The sequence below is a fragment of the Labrus mixtus genome, chromosome 17, assembly GCF_963584025.1.
Source record: "Labrus mixtus chromosome 17, fLabMix1.1, whole genome shotgun sequence".
NCBI lineage: Eukaryota > Metazoa > Chordata > Actinopteri > Labriformes > Labridae > Labrus > Labrus mixtus.
In genome coordinates, this window is record NC_083628.1 from 11,837,036 (window position 1) to 11,855,152 (window position 18,117).

An 18,117-nucleotide genomic window follows, 5' to 3' on the forward strand; every position below is an offset into this window, starting at 1 on the left:
GGCCCCCTCTAGTGTGTCATTGGGCTACCTTTAGTTGTGATAAGGCGGTAGCCTGTACAAATAAAAACAATATTTTTGTTCAACTTTGCAGGTTACGACAATGACACCAATAAAACACTCAATTACAGTGCACAGCCTCTTGTCCAGGTAGGAATCCCAGGTATGATCTTTGGAGCTCAGAGCGTCTTCGGGGGTCTTTGCTTTGACCTGATTTATCTTAAAGGCACTCTTTCAAAGCAGATATATCCCCATTTTACGTAGTGTTAAGAGTCCTCCTTACTAAAAAAAACAGCAATTAGGCCTACTGCAGGATCTCAGGAAGCCTCGTTCCCTACATGTCTTGTATCAGCTAGACCAATTAAACTATCAAAGGTATTTTTTTGTCATTCATTTTCATTATTTAGAGAAGCGAGGGAGACACACTACAAAATCGGCATTTAAATATTTTATTGAAACTTTCAAGAACACGATGTCGATGTCGTAAACTAGACATAACTCCAATACAACAGAACTCATTGACAACTTAAGGAAAACAAAAAAAAAGAAACCTTCATCTTTTCGATAATGCGGCACTTTAACGCGAAAATATTTTAACAGAAAAAAAAAGTCCACTTTTTTTCACACTTAAACAACACTTCTGTTTTCTTTTGTCCAAAAAAAAAAAAAAAAAAAAAAATCTCAAGCCATTGGTGCAGTGCGTTGTCGCTTTGTCATTCGTTTTGAAACAGTAGCACTTCACACGGGGACAATGAAAATAAAAAAATACAATGGCACATGAGTGTGAATAACTAGCTCAGTGGATATTTGGGTGGAGGAATAAAGTCCATATTTTAGGGGTGGGGGAGGGGGGTGGGGGGTAATGTAGATGGCAACAAAAGGATAATATCCCACAAACTATCTTTACACAGGTATATCGACAATAAATTAGAACAAATCCCTAAAAACAAACTACTCCGTTGTATTTACACGCAATTACAATATGAAATAATTACATAAATATTGTATATATCCCTATGTACACCTTTTATTCAATACTACCATTCATTATTTCCAGTATTTAAATTTCTGCTTCCCTTTGCCTGCTGGACATTTGGGCTGAATTGCGCATGCTTGGGCCAAAGTTTCTTTCTTTTTTAACGCAGCACCAGGCCTATATTCTGATTTGAAAAAGGCATGAAGTAAAACATGTTCATGTTAAGAACTTTTTAAACGTAAAGGAGAAAAATTTTTAAAGGAAAAGAGAGAATATTTTTCATACTTTTCGTGTCAGTTTTTAGTGATAAAACAACATTCGTTGGGGTTTTAGGGGGCATGCATCTTTTGGCCAATCAAAGAATGAGTTAACAAAATACAGCAGTCTTTCCAAGGTAGGTTCAATGGTAGTGAATTCAAAGAAGTCCTATTAATTTAGAGTGCATATTAAACCACATTTCTCCCCATGTACAATGAAAGTTTTAGGAGATAGGACACAGCAGCAACTTCTCCTAAAAATCTCTTAAGTCACACCCATGCCAACTTTTTAGTTTCAATACTTGTACGGTATTCAAATGACAGGATAAAAGTGTTGTTTAATTTAACAAAATCAAATAAAAAATATACATATCAGATGTGTATTAACCAAAGTGCATTTCAGAAACTAAAACGTCGAACAGTTCATCTTTTTCTATTTTTTTTCCTCTTTAAAAGCTGCATGAATCTACGAGGGAGTCCTCCTAATGTTTGTCTTCATCACCGTCAACACTTTTCACTTTTCATGACAACAACGAAACAAGAAGGTGGTGCGTTCACAAAAAAAAAAAGGAAAGAAAAAAAAAGAAGAAAAGCCTAGGGGGACCCGCTCCGTGGCCTGTCCTGGTTCGAGTCCAGTCCACTGACCAGGCGTTGTATGCTCTGCAGCTCGTTGGCGGCGTCCTTCTCCGTGGTGCAAGTTTTTGGGGACAATGAAAGGGAGCCGGAGGAAATAGTCGACGAGTGACTGGTCACCTCCGACGTGGAATCCAGGGTGACACCGGACACGGGGCTCGCGGGGACTATTCCGTCCCCCTTTAGATCAACCCCACTGCCGACCATGGTGAGCAGGGTGCTGTCCGGTACCGTCATGGGGAGGGAGTAAGGGCTGTACCTGAGTCGGGGTCGCACTGCGTTAAGGAAGGGGTGCCGGTGCACCGAAGAGGAGGCTGCGGAGGAAGCGGCTGCAGCTGCTGCCATGTACGTGTAAGGGTAGGGGAACAGACTGCCGAACGGAGACATGGCAAGGCCCTGCGGAGGAATGGAGAAACTAAGTGTGAGCCACAAAGCTGCTGTCAAACACTTTTGTTTACAAAAAAAAGGGACAAAACATTGCAATAAAGGAGGTAGTGCATGGTGATAAACATTTTTCTTTTTTTTGTATTAGACTGGTGCATATTGTCGATATAAAAACATGTAAACATGACTCAAATTTCTAATCACTTTCAACTAAGTTCGTTTGGTGTCCTTATCTTAAATAATCTATTCACCTTTGAAGGCGTTAGTTATGCCTGGTTTCAAAGTTTAGGGCCATGTCTGACGCTTGGCTTTTGGACATGACAAATCTGATTTTAATGCAATACAGAATCAATCTGTTGCATGTTGCATTCAGTGCTTTGCTTCATACAGGATTCTAGTCTAAGAATATTTAGCATTCAAGCTCTATCATATCGCAGGTAGAAAGAGTCTTGTGCTTGTTCAAGAATTTATAAAGCAATTAAAAAATAATCTGCAAACGGTATCATGTCACAGATTAAAGGAGTTATCATCAAGATATTGTTCAACTCCTGAAACTGCAGCATGGCGGTCTCTGTCTCTCCTGATTCATGCTAGTTAAGCTAGCACATACAACAACAATAATAGAGAAATAAGAGAGGATATTAAACTTTGCCCAATAGCAGAGTCAGACAAAATACAATTGCACAAGTCTACTTTGAGTTTTAGCCTATTCGGCACTAGACCAAAGTAAACAAACGCGCGTCTCACAGCGCACGAGCAAAAACTTGCACTCAGACAATCTCACCCTCTTTCTCACAGAAAATCTCATACAGAGATAAGATGATGACAGCATTTAAGATAATTACATTTGTTGACACATTAAATGAAGCACGCAGGCCTCTAAGGCCCACAGTCTGCTGAAATGTAAAACCCAACATGTGCTTTACTCAAGGAGCGTGTAGGCCAAAGAAAACAGGTTTTACCTGTGATGCCAAGACATGTTGCTGCAGATGAAAGGGCAGGCCCGGCGCTCCCGCCAAGCTTTGCGGGGATGATGCCATGCTGGTCGTGTCCATGGTGCTCACCCCTCCCGTGGAAACAGCTGCCAGTAGTGGCCCCATGCCCGCAGCCATGTTTGAGAACGCACCTCCCATGTTGAACTGACTTGGGTGCAAGAGAAACGGGTGCGCGCCCCCAAGGTGATTGAAAAACTGCTGTCCTGTGAGGCCCGTTGGAAATCCAAAATTATGCAAGTGTCCGTGGCCTATGTGCGCGCTTTCAGTCTGCACAGATAAAGGAATGAAACTGTCTTTGCTTATCGGCCTGCAATCGTCCGCTTTGGGCTGCTCCAGGCTCGGGCTCTTCAGCTCATCTCCAGAGCGCGTGGTGCTTGAGATGAGCGTAATGGGGCTCTGCCGCGAGTCCGCCTGGCTTTTCTCAGTCCTCGCGCTGCTGTCCCTGCTCCTGCTGGTACTGTCACTGTTGCCGAAGGCATGCCCCTTAACTGGGCTCGCCTCGTGGTCCTTCCCGTCTTCCGTGGTCGTGGAAATCTTGCTGGAGTCCGGACCATCTTTGAGTTGTCCATCTTTGCTCTCATCGTCGCTGTCCTCGTCGCTGTCACAGAAATCTAAACATCAGAGTAGAAAAATCAATTTTTTTGCACATTGGTGAATCCTGCAAATCACTGTCTATATGAGCAAATTTGCAGTAAGAATTATACAGAGACCTGCAGGAAAGTGATATAGGCCTATATCAACAGAATGTAGAACAGATGTTCCAATCTTTCTTTGGATATTTATCGTAAATAATGTGCAGCAAGTAAACAAATGTCTCATCAAGCAATGAGCATATTCATGTTGTCACAGTTTAATTTTAATGCAGAGGACTGAGCAATCAATCATTCCCCATGTCCAGTGTTCAGATGTGAGCGATCAGCCAACATTTCAAACAAAAACTTTAACCGTAACTACTTTACGTCTCTTGTTCTGTACACTGTACAAACTCTTGTCACTGTGGGTATTTTACGACTTTCCACACCACTTGTGATCGGCGCATGTGTGACTGACTGTGGGGTCCCTCGACCTACCTTTAAGGTGTGGGGGGCCCACAGTAGACACGGCAGGGGACGAGGCCTGGCCGAAGCACTTAAAGGGAGCCTGCTCTCCAGAGGAGTCGTCTGAAGCGCCGTTCTCCTTTTTCTGCTGCTCCTCGTATGAACGAATGGACTGCAGAGCCAGCTGTTTCCTGTGCGTAAAGCGTATGCACGGTTAGTGTGGGTGTAAATCACAGATTTCAGATCAGAAACGGTATCAGCAGCACCATCAGCAGGGTGGAAGATTATGCAGAGTTGACACCAGACATGATGAGGGTTTAGTGAAGCAGATTATAATAGTTACACACCTATGCGGTAGATGAGAACACAAAATACATTTTAGGGCTGTTGCTTTAAGAGTCCTGCCTATTTTAAATAAATTTAAAAATGTCAATTTTTTTCTAAAATTTAGAATAAATAGGAATAAAAAACAATAATAATTCAGAAGAAAATATGAATTAAAACGTCATTAAAAGCCACAACGTTTCAGTATCCGTTCCTTAAGACTAATGGATAATTGTGATCTCTAGCCTATTAAGCTATGTGATCAGAAACTGTGATGATCCAGACTCCCTGCGGGTTCTTGTGGAAGCTTTGACGCGGAATTAATCCACTGAGATCACAGCTTGACTCTATGTGTTAAATCTGAGATTATTTTCTACCTGTTGTCACAACACACTTTCTCCTTCTGCCTTACCTCTTTTCCCGTCTCCCATTGCCAGTGTCACGGAATCCTTTGGCGAATGGATTGTGGTCAATTTTCAGCTGTGTTATCTGAAATAATTGCAATTAAGTGTTAATTAAAGTGATTGAAATGTAATGTTCCCATCACAATCCTGGCGTGCTTTTAAAGACTGAAAGATGCGGCAATTTTTTTTGTTGTTGCAAGTTTACAATACGTGGAGATTACTCTCCCAACAGGCCAAAACTGCTAGAGTAACAACATGATTTTGGTTTTACAGGCCAAAAAAAAGACATAAAACAAAACACGTGAGCACACATGTGCGCACAAATAGCGCACGAGTCCTCATATTGGTCCGTTTTGCCAAGTTGAAATATGCTGCAGATAAGTGTAAACTTTTCAAAACTTCACTCCCAAACCACTTCCTCTAAATCTGAAGCAGCGTTACAACCGCACACAAGGGGAGGGTGTGTGTGTGTGTGTGTGTGTGTGTGTGTGTGTGTGTGTGTGTGTGTGTGTGTGTGTGTGTGTGTGTGTGTGTGTGTGTGTGTGTGTGAGTGTGTGGGAGTGTGTGTGTGGATGCGGATGCCAGCGTCTCCCAACAAAATCAAAGAGTTTAGGAGACGATTTCCATTATTTTTTATTTCTTACATACAACTAAATGTTTATATGCCGAACAGCCTCACACAGAACGCACCCCCCTCCCTTTCATTTCCCCCATGTGTTACCCCTCTTCTTTTCCTCATTTCTCAACCCCCAATCCTTTCACATACACACAAACACACACTAATACACACACACACATGCAGAGAAAAGGAAGAGAGAGAGAGAGAGAGAGAAAGAGAGAGAGAGAGTCTGGGTCTTTGCCAAATCCTTTTCACGTGATTAAATGTAAGGAAGACAAACGGAGTAACATTCCTCAGAATTATTTCTTTACTACCACAAGCCGGTTGAATATTGCATCAATTTCCCCCCCTCTCTGGTGTCCCCCCCCCCCCGACAGCTCTCTCAGGCTCAAACAAATATGACGTCCTTCATATTTTATGACAACAAAATGGTGCAGAGCGTGAGGGACAAGGGGAGCAAAGCGCGCCAGGCAGGGTAAGGGGGACGATCGAGCTTTTATTTGAGAAACTGTGCAGGACATAGCGCTAAAGCCACGAGCAGGAATTGGTCTTACCTTGTCATTCTGATAAGCAGTCACGGCTATGAAATCCGTTTCAGGGAAAACGTAAGTCCTGAAGGTGCTGTAGGGGAGTTTGAGGATATCGTTGGCCCTCACGATGTGAAAGCGAGGCTGATATTTGTGCATGGAGTTTAGTATGGTCTGCAACACAGTCACAGAAAAAAGCAGATTAGTGCTCTCTTGGTGATTCACTTGCGGTCGTGGTTACAGAATAGTCATTGAGTTTTTTTTTTTGTAATTGCTATTTATTCAAATCACATGTTAGGCTTCTCAATTAGAATGAATAAGAGTGTGTGCATAGTGCTGTTTTGTAGACATTAAAATAACAAAAACAACAACAGTAAAACTAATTTCAATACAAAAGGTTTGTCAAACAAAGATAAATAGGTTACCAAATGGTACTGCTTAGTGATAGGCTAATAAAAAGCCTACACATTAAGCATTTAGTCGGGATTATCGCCAGATAATAACATTTACAAATTCTGTAATTTTTGAATCAAGTGCTATCTAGGTCACGTGCACACAAATAATTCCTAAATCTTATGTGATTGGATTAAAAATAAATACAAATAAAAACATCAAATTAGCGAGACATTTGGCTAACTAAAAGGGTATTTTGGTAAATAGGAAAATTGACATACATTAGTTGAACTTACAAATCCATGCTTGTCGGAGATGTTGTTCGTCAGCTTGAGTTTATGGAAATTGACGACTTTTGACATCCACTGTTCGCCGGTAGCCGGACTGTCCGGGTGAATGTACATCCTCTTTGGCATTTCGGGGTCGGCCTTCCCGGCCACCATCCAGCGCGAGTTGTGGAACTTGTACCTGCAGTCGTCGGCTGCAACAATATCCATCAAGAGAATGTATTTGGCCTTTTTGTCCAGACCGGTGCACCTTACTTTAAAGGGGGGGAACATCCGTCTGCGAGAAAGGAAAACAAATAGTGAGCACTGGCAAAGTTTCAGAGAAAACCATGATGTTAATAGTTAGGTTCACGAATGCAAAAAACAGCAGCTAGGCCTAATAAATGTAGCCTTAATGTAGGCCCATTTCTTTAATACTAAGAGTAGTGTTCCAGTAGTTATGGGGAGGTAGTATTGGCCTACTCTTGAAAATGTATTAGTCTATTAACAAAATAACATGTAGCCTATTCTCTGCATATTTAATTCCACATCAGGCCTAAGACATCACGTAAACGCTGTTTGCATTGTGTATTTATTTTTAATGCCTTTAGAAGACACACACACTCACACACTGACACACACACACACACACACACACACACACACACACACACACGCACACACACACAGCAGCCATCTTTGTGTAGCCTACTGTCACTGTGATGATGACGGGAATAATTTAGTCAGAGCTCCACACATTCAAAACTGACATATCAATGAAGTAATCCGTCAATGCAACGTTTTGACAAACCGGGCGTGAAAACTAACAATAGGATTATAACACAGCCTCATTTTATATCCGGGAATGTATATATAGGCTACATGTAGACCACTGTTTGCTACTACCTGCTTGATTTTTATATCCCAGCACATAAACTCTGTTTTTTTTTTCTTTTTCTTGTTTTTATTTATTTTTCCAGAAATAGTGTTATAACTAATGGCCTATAATGTCACATTTAAAAGACATATTTGATAACTTGTTCAGCGCTGGCTGGACGGTTACATGATATATGAACTCACATGATTTGCAGGCCTTTCTGAATTTTTCTGTTTTTATTAAGCTAAAAAAAAAAAATCTCAGCGAAATCTATCTATAGATTTTTTTGAAGTGTCAGTTTTTTTTTGCTGTGTAGTGAAAATATATTGACCCGTAATTAGGATCAAATCTTTATGATAACTGAATGACACACATGCTGCAATGTCTTTTTAATTGACACAACTAAACAAATGAAAATATTTAAAGGTGATGCGTGGATTTCAAACAATATCCAAAGGAAATATAAAAACTCAAGTAGCATAGGCCTATGTAAAGTAGCCTATAGTCTATATTTTTCACAGTATAACAATAATTTCCCTCCTAAAAAGATATAAATACGGACAACCTTCCTAGGCGTATTAGGCTATATTATATTATCGTATAGGCTATAAAGATTTCTAGATAAGAACAAATAAAAATAAATATTACCTTCCGGATTTGGTGATCACCATCTCAGTGCCCCTCTTGTGGAACAGTTCCCAGAGCTCCTTGGCTTCCAGGTGAACTTTGGGGTCGTCCTCCACCTCCTCCTCAGGCTCCAAGGTCTTCAGAGGCCTGAGGTGGGCGGCAGCAGCCTGGTGCCCCAGCGAGGAGAAGTGGAGGCCGGTCTCCGTGGCTCCCATCAGCTGGTCCATGATCGGCTTCCCCAGCGCGCCCGGCAGAGAGAGCGAACCGCCGTGAGGCAGAGCCAGGGCCGGGAAGAACGGAGGCTGGTGCCCCAGCATTGCACTCATGGCAAATTCCGGACCCCGGTGAGGTATAAACGGATGATATGCCATACTTGATCCCTGTATGACTGGATCTCTCATCAGGAAGTTCATCCAAGAGCTGGATACGAATGGAGGCGACTGGTTTGATTTGGAGAGAGTGTTTCTAGCGTCAGAGAAGTCTGCGCTCAAAAGGAGCAAACAATAAAAAAAAAAAGAGGAAAAACAAAGTTGAAACGCTTTGGAAATTCCTCCTTAAAGCTGCTGAAATAAGATTCCAAGTATTTTCACAAGCTGTGGGAAATCTTTACAGTCGTTTGTTGAATTTGTATCAAAAGTCAGCAAAGAGAAATGTCAAAAAAGTTCTCCATGATTCTTCACAAGTGCTGCGAGAGCGATTTACTTCAGAGACTGACGCGCATCGGACACCTCTCTGCGTCTCGCTGGCTCGCGGACATTAGTCGAATTAAAGCAACTCGGGTGAGTCACTTAATTGACTGCGGCGCATTCTTTCTCTTCTGCTGCTGTTTACAATATCGGCATTCCTGTTAAAATGCGTTCCTTCTTATTGGCTTCAGTCCTGCAGCGAGGGCGACGTGTTGAAATATTTCGATAGCGCCGAATAATCCCCCTGCCTTTACTTGCTCCGGACATGCACCCTCACACGCACACACACACTTTATTCCTGCTCTCTCTGTCGTGCACACACACATTTCAGGGAAAGACGTGTGCAGAGAAAGGAGTCCGCTGACGGCCAGAGAAAGAGAGAGAGAGAGAGAGAGGTGGTAAGGTCCCAGCTCCGTGATTTTGCTAGCGCCTCTGTGGCCCATAGGGCTTCATACTGTATGGATGTGTTGCATGTTACGAGTAGCAGCGCTCCGTTTGATTGGCTCTTTGACGCTTTCGGACCAATTGTGTGGCTGCGTAGGCGTGGTTTTAACAGGTCGGGTGGAGGGGACAGACTTCAGACTTATAAAAAGGTGTTTGGAAACTGAAAAGGGCTTTGCCGTGAAACACCACCCTTCTGTGGACGGTGTTGTGTGAATATGCCAACATCGTTAGAAAAGTTGCGCTATCGGTCGCTCTGCGAGAGCTGCAGGAGGAGGGGAAGAGAGCGGACAAGCGGAGCCGGGGAGCCGGCACGCTCTGTGGGCGAGATGTTGTTTTCCGCTGTCGACTCGCTTCTCTGTCCTGTAGCGAAGCACTTTTCCTTTTCTTTTAAAGTCGCTTGCAGAAATTATATTAATTCACAGATGTGTTTATGTCATGATTAAACGATTTCATTTTTACGCTCCACTAAATGTCCGGAGATTTAACAGCACCGAAAAGCAGCCGGCATTTCCTGTAACATCCTCATTTGAGATCATAGCTGGTGACGGGATGAGGCGCGCGATCATAAGTTCATGTAATGTCAATAACTGACGCATGAATGCCAAATAATAGTTTATAACAACATTCAATATTTACATTGGTGTATTGAATTTCATATTTGTAGTATTTGTTTTATTATGTTTGTTGTAACATTTTATTCCATTATTAGGGACACTGTTATTAGCTCCCATTTTTTTTCTCTCCAGGCTAAATTTGTATTTGAGTCATTGTGATTGAAATCAGTTAAGAATCTGTGCAATGTGGAGAAGATGATATTTTCCCTTTGGACTTGGAGCAACATTTTGAAACTTAAGCTGGGCTACAGTGAGTCTAACCGTATATGCAAGCAGAATCGCAGAGTATGAGAGGATGTGTTCACTGGTGATTGTGTATCATCAATGATACATCCTCTCAGAGTGATTCCAGTCAATTCTGTTGGTACATTTAGAACGCTTTCCGGGCACAATGATTTCAGGAGTTGAATCTTACGCGCATTTTGCAAAGTGACTTTCGCACAAAATAGGTCTTATTAAAATACGAGACCATCTTTTAATTTAATCATACGAAAATATTTCAATTCTGTCCACTATAGCACAGTTCTAATAACAGTTTCTTCATCAGTTATAACACTGAAGCCCGCATAGTCCTGGTCTTCTTTTTGCTCCGCTTAAGCCGCAGGTATAAATAAAGCTTATAGGTTTTATACAAAACTGAACCACCAAATTACACCTCAGCAGGAGCTCACTTTTGGGTGCAATAATATTGTCTTATTACAAAACGTCCGAAGAACTGTGCATCCCTAACTAACGCCACGTTAGTGCTCACTAAAATGCTATTTAACCACAAATTCACGAGTAAACGAGAGAGCCGTGGCCACTCAGCCACCTTGGATAAACATTGACCATCAATTATCAGTCAATTGTCTGTCTCCTGTGGATCCACACGGGGACTGAAGCTGTGGTGGTGGTTCTCAAAGTCCTTGAGGGGGGACCATTGGGCGAAGTCTCACAAAAGAAGCCTATAGAATGTGCTCAGGTCAATATTTTTTCATTAGTTATATTTATTTACTTATTCATTCATTTATTACATGCAGCGCAATAGATGTTGGTTTGAAGCGTTTTGTTTAGTTGGTCTGGAGATAGTCTGTAAATGCCTCAGGGCTCATATTGGGAGCTCTTTTGAAAGCGAACTGAGTTTCCATTCAGCACTGCTCATGCATGCAAGTATTAGTGTGGAGCCTCTGCTGTAGGCATGTTTTGTTCTTTGCAGCTTAATTGTTGCCTGTGATGATGTGAGTTATACATGTCACATTGCCCTCCTCAGTGTACATTTGGCAAGATGAACCACTAACACCTGTGTATTCATGTGTGTGGTGTTGATTTACTGGGGGGGGGGGGGGGGGGGAAACGAATTTCAGTGCTGTTTAAAAGCTACAGCAGCATCTGATGGCATTAAATCTCACTTAGCTGCAAAAGCTAAATTCACAAGCTAAGCCTTTAGCTGCCAATTTAACATGCTTCTTTTCTGCAGCCCATATGGGGCCTTCCAAGCTACTCTCTGTGCAACTGAGGTCAACCCTGTGTCAATTACTGCAGCTTCTTTCTCTTCTTTAAACGCTCACCCTCATTAGCAGCACATTGCAATTTAGTGGAAGGTGTCATCAAATAGGAAGCAGTGTTGACACTGCGGCTGCAGCCCTTTTTCGGTCTCTGCGGCCAAGCTGGCTTCATTAGCTAAGCAAGTAGAAGAATGGTCAATACACTATATAAACTTTTACAGGGTTAGGGCTCTCAGGGACTGCAGTAGGCTGTAAATAGGTCTGAGCTGACATTGCTGATTGATGAAGAGAACTTTGTCAGCGCTTCTTCCCCCCCCCCCCCCCCCCCCCCCCCCCCCTTTTCAGAGGTATCAAAATCAAATGTAGTTGACAGGAAAGGCTCTAAAATATCTCACTCCATGTGGCTATGGGGGGAGGGGGGGGGGGGGGGGGTCAATTTAAACTTGCCTGATATGTTAAGAATCATGCATTTAGTGCACAAGAATTAGCCTTGAAGAATGTGCTTTACAGAAATGTAGTTCCTTTCACATGCTTCTGCAGCATTTAATTTCAGCTGCAACTTATTGAATTATATGTGTTCTTATTGAATATTCCTGTTACCCCCTCTACTACCCTCCCAATATTATCAATAAGGAAAAACTGCATTAAGGTCATGGGTTATGAAGCCTCACAGCCCTGACTGCACTACACACACACACACACAACAGCTATACTGTGTAGGTTCATTAAGCAAAGCTTCAAAGACATTCCTGGAATTGATCATGGAGCTGCAAGTGATGTAATGTATGCTGTCCTGTTTATTTGCAGATTGTTAATGATAAGCGAGGACAGACTTGGTGGCACCGCTCCTGAATGGACTAGATTGTCTTTGCTGAGAGTCATCAAGCCTAACACAAGGTGATAGGGGAAAGGAAACATCACAAGATTAGTATATTCAACTAACATAATGACTCCAAACTTCATTATAAGACATCCTGACACAAAGTGGAGGGGGAGATGTTCAATTGACATCATAATGACTTTCTAAATGCAAACCATTTACCTCCAAATGTTTAGGTAGAGCTGTGATCCACTGAGGGAATATTGCACCAAAAAAAAGGTTGCAGATTGGAAAATGCACTTTGTCGAATCAGACGCATGTTTTAGTCAATTGGCACGAGGAATGATAAACAACTTACCTGTCGATGGATTGTCTCCGTCTGGCATTTTTAGTCAAGTCAACCCTTGCTCTCATCAATTTCTGCTATAGCTATTGATGAAAAACAATTTTAGTTAATTAGGGGATGTACTTATTGATGGCAGAGCATTGACTACAGGTTGACACGGAAAATCGCAGGGTGAGTTGAAGGGTTGTTCATCGAGAGCGACTCAGGCTCCTGAGCTTTAAGTTTATACCATGTTGTTAAGGACAAGCTTTGTTGCATGGGGTTCCTCCCCGAGGAAAGTCAGAGCGTCAAACACTTTATTTCCAAAATTGTGATGCATTTGTGTGCACCCTTCTGGGTTTAAAAATCTCTATTTTGGCAAAGAAAAACATTATTAATGGCTTCATAAATTAAAATAGTAAATGTATGGTACTTCCTGCATGAAGTTCATACTCTAGCGAGAATTAAACTTCATTATTTATGTGGTTAAGTATCACTGGGTACTTTCATGTAAACCATATCAAGTGGAAGAGAGAGAAGAGGGATGTTTTTAATTTTCTGGGCAACGTTTTTAGAGGGGACAATTTTTTATACCCAATTCTGCATGTTTGGTAAAGAAAAGGGCGATACAACGTGAAAAAAAGGTTTCATGTTTAGCATGGTATCCTTATTCTGAATGAGGAAAATTGTAATGCTGAAAGTCTTTAAACAGCAGCCTTCATTCGTTTTAAAGAACAATCGGATTTACTCACAGATTGATTTGGAACCAGTTAGTCAATGTCAGTGTTCTGAATTCATACTAAAAACTTGAACTATATTTAAAATGATCAACATTAGGAGGTGGACTAAGCTGTAGCTGAAAACCCATATGAAGTTAATTATTGATACTAAATAAGATTGCATTACGTTATCTGGCAGTAAACCCACCAAACACTTGCTTAATGGTTCCTTTTCACGTAAAACAAGCTTTGCTCATTATCACCTGTTGCTGTACAATAGAGGAAGAACTGTTCAGAGCTATGTTAGAACAAACCAGTCCAGTGGCATGCATCACCTGTAGAGCATAATGCAGAGGATTTGTCTGCTCAGACCCATAAACAGCCACCAGGCGTTCCCTCTGCAAGCTGCAAGCTGTGTGATCAAGATGCTAAACGCCTCACATGTAGACCATGTGTCAAAAGTCTTCTGCTTGCCTTTACGTGCCACTGCTAGCCAACGTCACAGATAAGCATCTTTCCTATTATATATTTCCATCCCTGAGAAATGTGCATGCTATAAAAACAAACAATTGTAAATGGGAAGCAGAGCAATCCTCAGGTTATTTGTCATCAAGTTAGCACAATGTAAATATGTTCCCGTTCTGTTCATGAGAGGCTTCAGTTAGAGGCTATGAATCAAAAAGTATTTGGATTCGCAGTTTGCAGTGGGAAGGGTGCTGTCCTTAATGTGGGTATCTGCTGTCTATTTATCCCTGCCACCGTTGGCACCAGTGTCGTGCTGCTTTGAGTTTACACTCTCACGAAAGTTCTAAAGTTTTTTTTTTTTTTTTTTTGCCATTGAGTCGAACCTCAAGACCCAGAGCTTTTAAGAGCAGAGCAGTATAAAGAAGCACATTCCTCAAAGCGAGGGAATCTTGGGCTAAAGGGTTATAGGGTGGCTTCTCTCTCTGGAGGTTAAGTGGGATAAGTGTGTGGCTCATGTCAACCCCTCTACCCCCCTATAGTTTCTGGAAAATTTGCAATGGGGTCAGATTGGATTACTGTGTTTTGGTATTTACATGGAGACATAGGGCTTTGAAATGGAAAACCATAGGCGGAAAAGCAAGTGGCATGCAATCTGAAAGGCCGGGTAAAAGAAACCAGCGGTGATTTCCACTGATGGGATGGTTGAATACATGTCTTTTATGTCTTTTCTGCCCTACAATCAGACATTTTGTAATAGAGAATGGCGATTTTGGTAAATGGATCAAGTGCAATCTTTAAAGTAAATCCATCATAAGTACTATGATAGGCATTCAATAGGAAATAAAAAGGTTATGCTTACATATAGGCTATACCACATGATAAGCTGAGACTGTGGCTTTAAGGCAGCTTCTAAAGGAATTCTGCTACATAAACAGCAGTATACCTCATCCCAAAATGACCTTGTAAAAAACTCACAAAGGTGTCAGTTCCCCTCCAGGTAAAGTCAGATCTTCTTGGATTTATGCTTCAGGATATCTGTTTTTTTTTTTTTTTTTTTTTTTGCCTGTTGAACCTTCCTGCAGACCTGCTGAAATGATTTTTTTTTTTGGGGAGGTTATTTCTGGAAGAATTCTGCTGCCACTCCCTCCAGGTGCTGTGTTCAGGCCTGAGCCCATAATCCCGGCTTTTCACTGCGGATTTCACTGCATGCACCCCGTCCCACTTCAGTTTGTTGTTCTAAAGTAGCAGCTAAAGAAACACAGTAGATTATGCGGCAAGCACTTTTTTAAAACATATTTTGGCACCTTTAAAAAAAAATAAAAAGCTAAAAATGGATTGCAGTTTCTAAGAGAAAAGAATGAAGACTTTTTTTTCTTAATTTCTACTTAACATGTAAAACTCAGTTTGCAGGTTATCTGACTGATTACATAAAAATACAGCTTTATTTGATAAGGCAACAGGGACTCTAGTTTTTAAGGTTAAACAATTGTTTGATTGTGTCAAAAATGAGTTCTTCAAAAAAATTGGATTTTCATTTTTTTTCATTTTGTCAGATCCTCCTTTTTAAAAGTATGTATTTCATGACAAACATGCATTACAATCTCAACCGGTTCTTCTTTAAAACTCAAACTTTGACACCTGTTGCTTTTATTTGTTGAGTGTCTAAAAGAAAAGCAAATGTTCATAATGTTATTCATATAGTGTAAGTCTACAGGGCTCTTTGTTTATGAGGTCTGACGCAAACGTTTTCTGTGAGTTTGTCGGCTACTTTCCCCCCCTTCTGCTCCTGCTGAAACTTGACCTCCCGTTTCTGGGTGAATTAACGGTTTTGTCAGTAGCGAGAACAACAATTCGAAGTGTATGCGGCGAGCTCAAGCGGCGGCAAAGTTGAGTGCGGTCAATTGAATCTCCCACATGCTGTGGGCGATGGATGGATCTCTCTGTTCACTGTATAGAGCCTTGTAAATGTGTGCGTAAAAATTCCTTTAGGTAGCCTATGGAGTCTTGCGCTTAGTTTTGAGAATTGTTTTCTTTACCTAAATAAAAAGATTTTTAAACAATTTAATAAACGATGTCAATGCCTCGTCTCTATTCATATATATATATATATTTTTTTAACAATTTATTAAGGAAAACAAAATGTTTTCATTAAGCTCATTTTGTCAAAGATAAGTAGGGATTTTATTTCAAACTCAAAGTCTTCAGATAGTTCCTTTTTAATCCTTCAATTTCTCACTCCTGGATTACACACACAATTTGAGAAGTCTCATTTTAATAATGTGTGTAAAATAATATCCTGTGTGTTTGCACTGCAAACAGATTAAGTTGTCTCTTTGCGCATATTGTTGTCACTGATGCTGTGCGTCAACAGGTTTATCTGGCTTTGTGCACACTGATATGGGCGCGTGCTGCTGGTTTACACGGGTTATGTGGATTGAAAAGCCTCCTGTAGGCTATATCAGTTAGCCTAATAGTCTATTATGTTTGATATAAAACTGTCAGGTTCTCGTTTTAAAAAGTCCACACTGAGCTACATCCGCCAATGCAGAATAAAAAGTAGTTCTTTCTTTAGATCTATTATGAGTTAGGCCTAAATATGACTCAAGTTGAACAGTTTCAGAGTCACTTTTTCGCCTTTATTTTTTATTTTTTACTAGCTGTTTGCCTTGGCTGCTTTTTCATGTTCAAAAGTCGTCAGAGGACTTGTGACATTTGAAATATGAGCCTGCATGGCCGTATTTACCGAGTTAGACAATACACGAAAACCACATGAAACTTCGAAATAAGTATAGGATGCGGTTAGGAGTCTGTGCTTTCATTTATTGAAGCTCCTACACATGTTTTGCATAAAGACGTTTTTTGGGGGTAATGAGAGAGGGGTATTTGAACGTGAGCTGAACCTGCTTGGATCACGTAAAGGATTTTACAGTGACTTAGAATAAGCACGGGAGAGGCTGAATCTGGGCAACTGTTGCATTACGTTTAACGTTGGAAAAATACGACTGTGGCCCGTTCAGTGGGCTTGAAACGATGCGCACTGATGTTATGGCCACCTTTGTAACTTTATGTGAGTGTATTTTAAAATTTGAATGGGCACCAGAGAGCCCTTTTCAACACGAAAAATCTAGAATAAAAGTTAACACCTGTTGAGTTTCCATCAATAAGAGCTCACACGCCTATGTATTGATAAATAATATTTTAAAATATACTTCTGTTTTTTCACTACATCAGACCATTTTTGTGGATCCGCGCTGAAATCCTAACACCCACTGTATACACCAATAGGACACAAGCACCAACCAACCAATTAAAATCCGATTAGGAAACATCTTAGTTTTCCAACCGAGGGCTGTGAAAAAGTCTGTAACCTTTCCTCGTCGGGGTCATCCACCTAATAAGATCCATTGCCTATAGTGAAGCCGCAGACCTTCACAAATGCTCCTGGCGACCGACGGTGGCCCCGGGGACCTTTGGCATACATGGAGCTTTAATTGGTCACTGTATTTAAGAATAAGGTGGGATTCCAGTTAATTAGTGGCGAAGTGAACGCGATTGAACATTATATGATTTGCTCCCGGGCCCTGGTTTGTTAGTGCGGATTTGGGCTGGATCAGCTTTTGTGCTCGCCAAATGAGAAGTGAGTAGCGTGGTGCCGATGCACAGTGTCGTTTTGTGGACTGGCGACAGTCTCGATTCATGGGAAAAACTTAAAGGAGACCCGCGTTATCACAGGACCTCATTATCTCATGTCTGCAACCATCTTTTGGGAACAATCCCTAATCAGGAGTGGCACAGACCTACTTTGCAGAACTTTAGTATAATGGCCCCCCCACACACCTCCCCCCACCCCCATCCCTCTCTCTCTTTTTGCTCTCTCACTGCAAACACATACACACACGCACAGACACACATTCATTCATATACAGAAAAAACGCACACACTCTTTGCGTGACGTGGGGTGATAAATGTAGCAATATGATCCTGGATTATTGAGCCCCTGTTTTGGTATCAAAAACCATCTTGAATGGAATTGCGCGCGCGTATTCACACAAATATATACACCCAAACAACTCATCCAGGTAATAGGCTACGGTGCACCCAAATATTTTATCAGTATCAAAGTAAACATCTTTAAAAGCTTTATCGAAGATTATTTCTAACCGGAGTGGAAGAGTGGGTTTGCTGTCTTTAGTTTAAAAACAGTCTCTAATTCTCTAGTGTCTTTAACTGCTAATACAAAAATG

General features: G+C 41.3%; 1 protein-coding gene across 2 annotated transcripts; it reads right to left on the reverse strand.

Moving 5' to 3' along the window:
• Positions 1–432: 432 nt before the first annotated feature.
• tbx3a (T-box transcription factor 3a) lies at positions 433–9,453 on the reverse strand. 2 transcript variants are annotated; one of them, XM_061061029.1, is made up of 7 exons: positions 8,338–9,453; positions 6,843–7,110; positions 6,181–6,327; positions 5,016–5,092; positions 4,313–4,470; positions 3,210–3,853; positions 433–2,259 (listed from the first exon to the last, which is right to left on the reverse strand). In XM_061061029.1, exons 1-7 carry the CDS (start codon positions 8,727–8,729, stop codon positions 1,825–1,827), a joined length of 2,121 nt encoding a protein of 706 aa, XP_060917012.1. In that variant the 5' UTR covers positions 8,730–9,453; the 3' UTR covers positions 433–1,824. The 2 variants fall into 2 exon arrangements, with proteins under 2 accessions (XP_060917012.1, XP_060917011.1); XM_061061028.1 differs by having other exon boundaries at positions 6,828–7,110; positions 8,338–9,452.
• Positions 9,454–18,117: the final 8,664 nt, after the last annotated feature.